Below are 11,651 nucleotides of genomic sequence, written 5' to 3'. Positions count from 1 at the left end.
TATATTTTCTAATTTAGGCTGCGAGTATAGCTCCAGGGCATCAGCCACAAAAATGGAATGGTTTTTGGTATCAAATGCTCTATCAATCATGTCCTATCATTTAATTCCCTACCAACTTATGAACCATCCGACAATCTGCAATCGGTAATAGGAAAATCTAAGTTGCCTATAAGGTTTGCCCTCCATGCCTAGCAAGAGTCAAAATGATTTGGGAGATAAGCAAGAATTCACTAGCTTTCAATCAAAATTAGCATTATACATCAATCAACAACATTTATCTAGCTAATTGACTCGATGATCAGGAACAATACTGAGGCAACTAAGTTCTACCAAAACCATTATTATCCATGTGGAATCATACCGATGTTTGAAATAATACCACAGGAAAGCATCTAGTGTCACAAATTGAACAGCAATTCGTTTTCAACCCACTCACAAACTGAATATCATAACTCATGACGCCTATTCCTATTCATAAAGCATTTTCAAAATAGTTGGTGTCCATCTTATCATAGCACAAACCATCCTTATATGCTACACTCACATTTCACCAACCAGTCCAAACTCTAATTTACGCACCTGGTTCACAATTTCCACCTAGTATTGCCGTCACTCTTTTTGTCAGTTCCGCTCCAACAAAATTGCTTCAATATATTTCTGAAAATCTTCTAAGTTACTCAAGCAATTAAGTGAAACATGGACTTAGAAGATGATATACTGAAAATACATGCAAACAGAACCCGAAGCTAGAACCCCTAAACCCGAATCCCATGCTAAATGCTCCTGAGAAATGGAAGTACTTCACTGTATGCAGATCAAATCCCTACTACACCAGCAATCACTATTTTCATCCTTAACCCCAATAAGAATGAATAGCACAGTTAAACACCAAAAGTCCCGACATTTCCATTCTCAGTAGCTCGAGCGGCATCCTAATACAATCAAAGTTTCAAATCTGCCCATTGTAAGTAGCTCTCAATCAAAGTTTCAAATCTTATCATGCATTTTGTGGTTTTAGACGACAAAATTACAACACCAAGAGACCCATCAAACAAACAATTAACAATTGAAACATATATAGCCGAAATATGAATTGACATTAAAAAAAAAATTGTACACTACACTTAAAACCCTAAAAAATTAGGGAGTTCGACATTAAATATATGGAGCTAAAATCCTAAGAAAAAAGAGAGTGAAAATTTGAAAAATTCAGATGAGCTTGAAAGGGAGAGGCCAAGGGGTGGACCTGGGCACCTCAACCTTGTCCTTGATGCGCTCGATCATCTTCTCCTTCTTCGGCCGAGCGTTTCCGAACGACCCTTTGAATCGCTTCCCTTTCTTCGTCTTCTTGTCTCCTCGCCCGCACAGCATCGGCGCCCCGAGCACATTCGCTTTTGCAATTGCTGCTGATGCCTCCACGGAGGAGGAGGAGGTCGTGAAACGGGCGCGCTGCTCCGCCATCAGCACCCGCCTCGCCGCTGCGCCGCACCACTGCATCATCATCGCCGTTTTTCCACTTCATTCACCACTACTCACCCTTCACAGCTGCCGTTATCAAATATTTTAGTTTTAGAGTGGGCTTGCGTTGTTGGGCTGTATTGTAGGCCTGGATTGAATAAAAGCCCAAGTTCATTATGTTTCTAATAAATTGAATAAAAGCCCAAGTCCATTATGTTTCTAATAATATTACGTAAATTGAAAAATGGGTGATGCAAATTACATCAGAGAATTATCTCCTTTTTTTCTCTCTTTTTCAAATTTAAAATAGCATAACAATAATTTCATGTCAGATTCTATAATCAACACATAAACTTAATTTAGAGTCAAAAGTCATATTTGACTCCAAATGTGACACAATCACTCTTTTATACCGAAAAAATTGAGATTATATATGACTTTGAAGTGTCATATATAACTTATTTAGAGTTAAAAATAATATCCTTAATGAATTACACAAATAATAATAATAATTTTAAAAATTAACGATCAACTTCATGTTTTTGCTGTTTCAAATAGTTGCTGCCATTTTTTCTTCCAAAGAGTTGCACGTAACATTTGATCCAATTAGCTTCATCACAATAGGAAACACCCTCATAGTTGAGCTAGGAAAGCAAAGACCCAAGAGCTAGGAAACGAAAAACTTAACTTGTTAAATTGGTAGATTCTTTTGTTTTCTTTTTTCGTAGAAGGAACGTTATCTAAAATGCCTAGAAGGTGGATAGAATGTTGAATTTTGACTCATGCGCTTCGAGTTTAAATTTTTTGTCCTTTAATTATTATATGTTGTAAAATTGTAAGATGAATGAATGTCCACAGTGAAGGAGACTTAAGAATAGTAAGGTAATAGTAGTTGTGTGATACTTTCAAAAAGTGTAATCATTTTGTTTTCTTGGTTTGTCATGGATGTTGCTCTATATAAAGAGAACTCCTGTGATCACAATACACACAACAAAAGAAAAAAAAGAACTGAAAGCAATAATATTAGTATCCCTTCCTTTCTCTTTTTACCTACAATCTTTTTGTATTATAGTTACGAAATTAAATAGTGTGATATTTTGCACATGCTTCGTTCATGTCCCATAACAATGATTATCTCTCTAACTTTTGTTTATTTACAACATCATAATTATAATAATTTTAAACTCTCCGGATAGCACTCCTCTAAAAATGTGTCACTAAAATCCATGGAAAAAATGACCGAGCAAAAACAAAAGAGAAGAGGCAATCGATGGAAATGGGTGGCTGGTTTGGTTTTGGGTAATTTGGGTGTGGTTCGTAATCAAACACATTGCCATTATGGGTGACTCCGACTCGGTGATTTAGCCTTTCCTTTCACCGCCATCTCAGAAAAGAGAAACAAAACATCTTGTTTTAGCAGAAAGAGAGAGCTTGCAAGCTGCTGCAACAATGGAGGTCTGTGGAGCCACTGCTCTCTCATGGACCCACACTGTCTCTATCCCTCGTCACGTCTCTCTGCCCCTCTCTGTGAGTATCTCACTACCCACTTCTCGAATTTCTCCTTTGTTTTGTTTCTAATCTTTGTTTTTCTGGAATTTTAGAAGCGTGGGACTCGGAGGCTCAGTGTTTGGTGTGCCTCTGATCAAACCCAGAAGGTAATGCTCTTCAACATTAATCCTTCCACACACACACGTACTTTTCTGTTCATATCTATACAAATTTACTTGGTCAATTCAATATTTACTATTTAATATGTTTTATCTTTGGCACATGCGATATTCTAAACTAATTCATTTTCCGGAGATGGAGATTCAAACTTGGGTGCAAGGAGGGTGCACATTGCCCTCGTCAATTTGGCCCAAAAGTTGTAGGGAGTGGGCTTCGGAAAGTTACTTATCATCAGCCCTTTTTATATAACATAGTGGTTGATGAACAGTGATAAATCAGATGATTTAGGGTGATTGCATTTATGTTTGTAGTTAAAAAAGTTGGAACGTCACATGAATATATTTGAACATTTATAGGTTGCATTTTGTCTGTTGGATATTGACTCTTTGTAGGTTGTCTTAGGCAAATCAGATGACTGTATCAATAACTGGAGCTACGGGTTTTATCGGGAGAAGATTGGTGCAAAGGCTGCATGCAGGTTATGCTCATTCTACTTCTCCACTATTATAAAAATCTTGCAGGCTTATACGTAGTGTTTCCATTCTGTTGTTTTTATACTTTATTTTCGTGCATCCACCTCGGATTGATTATTTCCAATAACTTGATTTGGTCCTCATTTTACTGGAGCTAGCAAGAAGGGACATGCATATCTTTCAGTATTTATGCATAACAAGGTGCATTTACAACCAAATCAAATGAATTCAATGTTGTGGTGCTGCTTGGTTGCATTAACTAAGATTACGTTGCCTAATACTTATTGCTATGAAGCTGAAACTCATACTACATGTCCATAGTTTCACTACCTGAACGTTCTTTCGATCCAATTTGTAATGCAGATAATCATAGTGTGCGTGTCTTGACACGGTCCAGATCAAAGGCTGAGTTAATTTTTCCGGGTAAGAAGGTAATGTACACTTGTTGGCTATTTGCTTAAATTTTAATTTGAAATCTATGAATAGTAAGTGTGCATATGTTTCAATAAATCCAAGTAAATAGTGAAATGAAACTGTAAGTTAGATTTTCTGAGTACAAAAAAAAAATCAAATTCATGTGAATCATTTGAAATAGGAGCTGCTCTATTGTTCCACCATTGCTTTCTACCAGTCACTTCCTCATTACATCAAAAGCATTGATATGTAAGCAGCTAGTGTTTACTTTTCCATAATCAACTTCTAGAGAAATCCGCTCTTTAGAATTGGTTAAATAGTTGGATATCTGTCCAACAACCCCTCCTTCATCCCAAGAACCAGCACGAAAACTAAAGCAAGAATTATTTTGTGTGTACTTCAAGCATATTGTTAGTGTGTGTTGTTGTTTGATGCTTGATAGAGTTAGGGTTTGGAGAGAGATTGTTCCTCAAGCCATTGGTTCTAGTATTAATACCCAGTTTTCTGGTAATTTCTGTTATGCTCCTGTAAGGCCTAATTTGGTTCGTTGTTGTGTGAACGTCATGTGAGAAGGAGCGTTAGTGTTTCATGTTAAATTATTCTTGATAGCATTGTTGTGCTTGTTTCCTAATACTTAAGCTTTTGGGAACATGGTAACTTAACATAAAAGTTATTATATTTGTTTATTATGAAATTAAACCCAATCCTTGAATCATTGTTAACTGTTGGCTTTATTGTCCAGGTTAATATTGAGATAACTAGTCATCTGTATACTTTGTTTTTACAGATATTTTGGTTTAACACTTGAAATTTTTCCTGCCATCTGTAGTCAAGGACTTTCCAGGAATCGTGATTGCAGAGGAGGCACAGTGGAAAGACAGCATTCAAGGTTCAACCGGTGTCGTAAATTTGGCTGGACTGCCCATAAGCACAAGATGGTCTCCTGAGGTTGGTACCAGTGGTGAATTAAACTTCATACTAGTAAAAAAAAAACTGCCATGAATTGACGGAATATTGCTGTCTAAGGCCATACAGTTTGTGATTCATGTTGATTCAATATCAGAAGTGAACATATGTATGTATGCCTAGAAGTTACTAACTTCTTATTGGACTGTAGATAAAGAAAGAGATCAAGACTAGCAGGATTAGGGTCACCTCGAAGGTTGGTAGTTGTTTCTTATACTGATTAGTGGATGCGGCTGTCAAAAGACAAATTCAGTTTTTGTTCCTTTTCTTAATAAAAAGAGTATTATTTAATCAAAAACTGATTTGGCCTTTTCAACTGGTTGTGAAGGTCATAGATTTAATAAACGATTTACCAGATGCAGTTCGACCTACAGTCTTGGTTAGCGCAACAGCTGTCGGTTACTATGGTCCGTTCAGTCTCATGCTTATTATCTATTAAGCCACCGTATTTGCTTGGTTTGCATGAAGTTTCAGTTATTTTTCTTGCTTTGCTAGTAGTCCTCTGTAAAACATTTTAGATATTTATGTGGAATTTATTCTTCTTGGGATCATTAGATTCTGACTGAGCCTTTCAATATCCCATGGAGTTGGAGCGTCCTTGGATCTGCTAGTTAATCGATAAAGTTCATAGATAATTGATAAAGTTCAAAAGTGATACAAACTGATGTCAGACCGAGTTAGAAGACCATTTAGTAATTACATAGTCATTGTGCTGAAGCAACACTTATTGTCTCCCCATAGCTCGCATATGATTTTCCATTACTGGAGATTCATAATCCAAATTTAAGGAGCCTCTTTAAAGTTACTAAGATAATTTTCCTTTTTGGTTCTTGTTTAATTTTCTATTCATTATGCTCAGGTACTAGTGAGACACAAGTATTTGATGAGCAAAGTCCATCAGGGAACGATTACTTAGCTGAGGTAAGCTTTATGAATAATCAGTTTCAAAAAGAATGTATGAAAAGGCAATTGAGGTTGTACAATATGCTTAGAAGTTAGAACTTCTAAGATTTCTATGTTCTGAAAGTATTTAATTATCTGACTAATGACTGTCTTACTAAATAGATGTTGAATGCATAGTCAGATTGATCAACAACATAGCCAATGTAGTCGGATCAAACTGATTACTGTCCTGATACCCTTTTGGGGATGCTACCTTAACCTTCTTTAGGCTTTGTGGTTGCAGATGACTAATTTTCTGAATAAGGTTTGAATTTCCGGAAATTGAAATACTAGGTTCTTGGCATGTCCTTTGGATGTGATAGAGGAACTTTTTACCTTTATTTAATTTTAAATAAAAAAAAGACATGATGGAAATAATTAAATGGAAAATTGAACCTTCTAATTTCAATGGTGTGGTAAGACTTGATTAGGTAGAAGAATTCCTGACTACTTTGATCATATCAAATCTCAGTTTTCTAGTTTTAGGATCACTGGCCAAGGGCTATTGCAGCTCAGATGAATTATGTTTATGTTTTTCTTTTAGAATTCATGGTTGTGGTGCCTACTGTTATTATGAGTTGTAGAATGGACTTTTGGACATATTGTCAGTCTGTTTAAATTTAAATATACACTCTATTACCAATACAACTTCCAGTCCATGAAGGAATATCACATTATCACTATCACAACTTCTCCTCTTTTGCGCACAAAATTGTCCTCATCTTTAACTCACATCTAAGCCTTATCATGACTTCAACTAACATAAAAGTCTTTTCAGGTTTGTAGAGAATGGGAAGGAACTGCCCGCAAAGTGAATAAGGATGTTAGGCTAGCGCTCATTCGCATTGGTGTTGTCCTTGGTAAAGATGGCGGAGCTTTAGGTATGCTTTATACTGTGAACTCTTAGTTGCAATGTTTGCTCACTAACTAGACTTGTCTACATTGACATTGTTTTGCAATTTTTCTGCTTTATGTTTGATTATACATTGACCAATCTGGTTGCACTGAGGCTTGCATGACCTCGTAATCGTACCAGGCTGTTCTATGCATAATTATCTGTAACTTTCAATTTGTGATGTCATGTTAGAAAAATATACTGGCAAAAGACATTTAAAACGTCACTCGATTTTGTTACAAAGTGTACATATCTTGAACTCTGGTTAGTATGAATGTAATAATCTCCGATTGCCTCAAGCATGCTGACACCTTTGAGAATTTGCAGCTAAAATGATCCCTCTCTTTATGGTGTTTGCTGGAGGACCCTTGGGCTCTGGAAAGCAATGGTATTGTCCTCAATTCTGTCCTTCGTATGATGGGTATCAGTCGATGTTTTGCTACTAACACTTTCCACTTAGTGGGACAAGGCTTGGTTGTTGTATATGTAAAAGCATTTGAGTGATGTTAATCAAACAATATGACATCGTTGGTTAAATTTCATTTGGATATTCATGATCAACTGAGGACGTCGGTTGTTTAATAAAGAAGAAACTAAAGTTACTAAAGGTTTCGTATGTACTGATTGCATGTCATTTATTAGTTTATTTCATCCTTCCTGTCAACACCTTGGATAATTGATCCTTCTCAATATTGTGTAGGTTTTCCTGGATTCATCTGGATGACATAGTGAACCTGATATATGAAGCCCTATCCAATCCATCTTATAAAGGTAAGGATTCAATACTTATTAACGTCTTGAAGTTAATACAAAGAACCAAAGGATTGATGTTGGTTTCATCTAAAGTTTGCTGGCCTGTGGAGATAACTACACTTCTAAAGAGTTCGGATGCTCTTAAGAATTTCTATAAACAAATTAATGATGATATGTGTTCAACTTTTCAACAATGTCGTGTGACACTGGTTCTTGAAACTTTTCAACATATTGAACACAGTTTTTACCTAAATCTCAGGAGTTATCAATGGAACTGCACCCAACCCTGTTCGATTTGCAGAAATGTGTGAAAATTTGGGAAATGTCTTGGGCAGGCCCTCATGGCTGCCTGTACCGGACTTTGCCCTGAAAGCAGTCCTTGGCGAAGGTGCTTCTGTGGTAAGAATGTCTTTATTTTCTTTTCAACCCTTTCCCAATTTCATATTGCTGAGATACATAACAAGGTCGTTGCAGGTTCTGGATGGGCAGAATGTGCTTCCAGTTAGAGCCAAGGAGCTGGGTTTCTCGTTCAAATACTCGTATGTGAGAGATGCATTACAATCCATTATTTCAGAAAAGGCGGCCTAATTTGGCGGAGGAAATATATGTAGTTCTTCATTCTTTTAGGTCGAGGGTATCCGAATCTCCAAAACCTATATGAAAGATGCATCACGATCAATTATCGTAAAGAAAATGCTGTAACAAGGTGCAGAAGAAACATCTTTGTTTTCATTCTTTTAGTTACAAGGTAATCCCAGATTATAAGAAATTAAGATTTGAGGAATCAGGTGAAATTTGGGTCCTTGTGGATGCTGTGAATCTCTTGTTTAAGTGGTTAATGTATTATCTGAACACATTTTGAAAGTGTTATACTCTAGTTCCAAACCCAAGGACATCCAAAATTAGTGGCATTGTATTGATAGGGGATTCTTCTTATCATTAAACCGTGAAACCGTACCCGTGTTTTAAAATTAAGTTCTTATTTGAGATTTCCTAATTGCGTAGGCAACGTGTCAGGTCAACTATTTTTTAAGTACTGTTTTGCCTATTTTGATTGCCTATACAATTGAAGGTGCTCGTAAAAAAATAGATGGTTCTAATCATTCAAATTTAATGCGAAGTAATATTGTTTTGTAAAACGTTACCAAACTGGCCTTTATTTATAGACACCAAACAACCCCTTTTGTAATAATCAGTACTGTTACATAGATGTATAGCGATACCAAAGCTATGATTTGCGGGGACAGCCGTGCTTGTTGTAGTATGATACCTCCAAATGTTCAGGTTGTTGGTGTCACAATTCCCCTTGCGAGTGTAAGGACTCTAGTTAGCTTTCAAGTGCCTTTTACAGCCTTAAGAGTAACTCCACCTCTAAAGACTTTGCGCCAGCACCCAGTCCATTTATCCACTTCAGTGAACAGTAATAGACCCTAATGAACAGTAATAGGTCAAAGCATCTCCACCCAATAAAAAATGTGCTGGCACAAACGATCTCCATCCTTACAAAATGCACTGGCACCCAGTCCATTTAAAATATTAAATAATTTTTTTATAAAATAATAAATTAAAAAAATAGTTTTAATTTTGGTTCGGATTTTTAACAAATCTCATCACACCACGTGTCATTATCCGAACGTACTATTTTGTGAAAAGATTTCCGGTAAGATTTTCAACCAATCCTGACAAGCCACGTGTCACTTCCTGTTTACAATAATTTAGGCAAGATTTCGATAAGATTTTCAACCAATCTTGTTACGCCACGTGTCATTATCCGAACGTACTATTTTGTAGATAGATTTCTGATAGGATTTTCAATCAATCCCGACACACCACGTGTCACTTCCTGTTTACAATAATTTAGCCAAGATTTCGATAAGATTTTCAACCAATCATGTAGTGTCATGTGGCATTGTCCAGAACCTCACCTTCTCTTTTTTTGTCCATATAAACCCTACATCCGTACATCCATCCTCACACTAAACTCAACCCTTTTTTTTTTAGCTCAGAATTCTTCTTTATCGTTTTCAAATCTTGAGTTCTTACAATGTCTTCTTCAAGGAGAGTGTATAAACAGTTGCAAGAGTAGCAGAAATGGTTGTTGGCACAATAAGAAGAATTGGTCAATCTTGACGAAGATGGAGGCGGAGATGAGGCCTTCGCAATAAAGGAGGATGAGGATGATCACCATAGAAGGTAGAGGGCCTCACATTCCCGCCGTATCATGGAAACTGTGGGTCAGATAGCCAAACCTAGACGTACAACAAACATCGATAGAAGAAGGGAAAGACGAGGTAAAGATCTATTGGAAGATTATTTTATTCCCAACAGCGTTTTTCTTGATCATGTTTTTAGACGTCGTTTTAGAATGCAACGAAGTTTGTTCGATAAAATCATGAGTGCTGTTTGCAACCATGATCCATATTTTGTGCAAAAAGATGATGCTTTTCATATTCAAGGTCTTCTTTATGAGCAAAAAATTACGGCTGCCTTGCGAATGCTTGCATATGGAGCATCTGCAGATCAAGTGGATGAGATCGCAAGGATGGGAAAAACAACTGTTCTGGAGTCCTTGATGCGGTTTTGCTCTGCAATTGAAGCCCTCTACACCAATGAGTACCTTCGGAAACCCACGCCAAGGGACATGCGAAGGCTTCTGAGGAAGGGTGAGATACGAGGCTTCCCTGACATGATTGGAAGCATCGACTGCATGCACTGGACTTGGAAAAAATATCCAAGTGCGTGGCAAGGAGCTTATGGCGACAGAAAAAGAGCCAAAACATCATTTTGGAAGTGGTGGCTTCTTTTGATACATGGATTTGGCATGCTTTTTTTAGTGTTCCAGGAGCTTAGAATGACCTAAATGTCCTTACCCAATCTCTAGTGTTTGATGAACTGCTACAAGGAAATGGGCCGAGATGCACATATTGGGTTAATGGTAATAAATACGAAGGACCATACTACCTTGTAGATGGTATTTACCCAAGGTGGTCAACATTTGTCAAAACAGTGCCACATCCATAGAGTGAAGAAGAAAAACACTTCGCAAAGTGTCAAGAAGGGTGTAGGAAGGATGTCGAGCGTTGTTTTGGTATCTTGCAAGCTCGTTGGGCGATTGTCAGGGCTGCAACTAAAATGTTTGATGTTGAGGCTCTTCGATCCATCATGATGACGTGTATTATTATTCACAACATGATTGTTGAAGATGAGTATGATTATGATGCCGTCGATGAATATGAGTCGGATCCGATGAACAACTCAAGAACACAAATCTACTATGCTCATGACCGGACCGAAGATCCCGTGCAACATGAGCCGTTGGAACGGGATGGACGTTACAATGAATTGATTGTTCAGCGATACACTTCATTGCAAGAGCCATACTGGCACATAACCCGCAAGAATGACTTGATTGACCACTAGTGGGGATTGCACGAAGGCGAAGATAATTAAAATAAGGCTTGTGGTTGAAGAATAAAGTGTATTGTTTTTTAAGTAATCTTATTTAGTGTGTGTGTGTGTGTGTTTTTTTTTTTTTTTTTTTTTTTTTTTTTTTTTTTTAAAGTTTATATGGTGAGGTTATGTAATTTTATTTGGTGTTTTTTTTAAATGTTTATTTGGTGAGTTTATATAATCTTATTCAAATATTTAAATAAAGTACAAAAATTACATAAGAAATTAAATAAAGTTCTAAAAATAAATAAGAAATTACATAAGAAATTAAATAAAGTTCTAAAAATGTTAAGAAATTACATAACAAATTAAATAAAGTAGTACAAATAAAAACGAAATTATAAAAAGTCTGTGGAGTTAGGATATGTGGTGCTAGGATCTTCGTTGCTAGGATTTCTGTAGTTAGAACTCCCTTGACTTGTTTCGGCATCTCTTGCACGCCTCCTTCGCACGACATCTCTTTTTTCTGATGTCCAAAAATATTTTGAATTCGGAGACAGTCCTACTAGAGACTTGTTCATAGTGTCACGATCTGCTTGAGTCATCCTTTCTTCTCTAAGCATCTCATTCTCTCGATGAAGTGCTTCTCTAATCATCTTATTCTCTCGATTAACTATTTCTCATTGTCTCTC

The 11,651-nt window shown here is 36.7% G+C and overlaps 2 protein-coding genes across 3 annotated transcripts; one reads left to right on the top strand and one right to left on the bottom strand.

Moving 5' to 3' along the window:
• Window positions 1-1,078: 1,078 nt before the first annotated feature.
• Window positions 1,079-1,550, bottom strand: LOC103966940 (30S ribosomal protein S31, mitochondrial-like). Its single transcript, XM_009380174.3, has one exon. The coding sequence runs from the start codon at window positions 1,501-1,503 to the stop codon at window positions 1,210-1,212; it is 294 nt and encodes a 97-aa protein (XP_009378449.2). The 5' UTR covers window positions 1,504-1,550; the 3' UTR covers window positions 1,079-1,209.
• Window positions 1,551-2,713: 1,163 nt separating this feature from the next.
• LOC103966941 (epimerase family protein SDR39U1 homolog, chloroplastic) lies at window positions 2,714-8,425 on the top strand. 2 transcript variants are annotated; one of them, XM_009380175.3, is made up of 13 exons: window positions 2,714-2,985; window positions 3,060-3,113; window positions 3,529-3,604; window positions 3,963-4,022; window positions 4,843-4,961; window positions 5,131-5,175; window positions 5,308-5,386; window positions 5,839-5,900; window positions 6,700-6,802; window positions 7,144-7,204; window positions 7,517-7,587; window positions 7,829-7,968; window positions 8,044-8,425. In XM_009380175.3, the coding sequence occupies exons 1-13, from the start codon at window positions 2,908-2,910 to the stop codon at window positions 8,155-8,157; spliced, it is 1,062 nt and encodes a 353-aa protein (XP_009378450.2). In that variant the 5' UTR covers window positions 2,714-2,907; the 3' UTR covers window positions 8,158-8,425. The 2 variants fall into 2 exon arrangements, with proteins under 2 accessions (XP_009378450.2, XP_009378451.2); XM_009380176.2 differs by having other exon boundaries at window positions 2,907-2,985; window positions 3,519-3,604.
• Window positions 8,426-11,651: the final 3,226 nt, after the last annotated feature.

Source organism: the organism of the source record quoted next, unplaced genomic scaffold (genome assembly GCF_019419815.1).
Source record: "Pyrus x bretschneideri cultivar Hongxiangsu unplaced genomic scaffold, Pyrus_bretschneideri_v1 Contig16, whole genome shotgun sequence".
Taxonomy (NCBI): Eukaryota; Viridiplantae; Streptophyta; class Magnoliopsida; order Rosales; family Rosaceae; genus Pyrus; species Pyrus x bretschneideri.
This window is presented reverse-complemented; position numbering and strand designations above follow the sequence as displayed.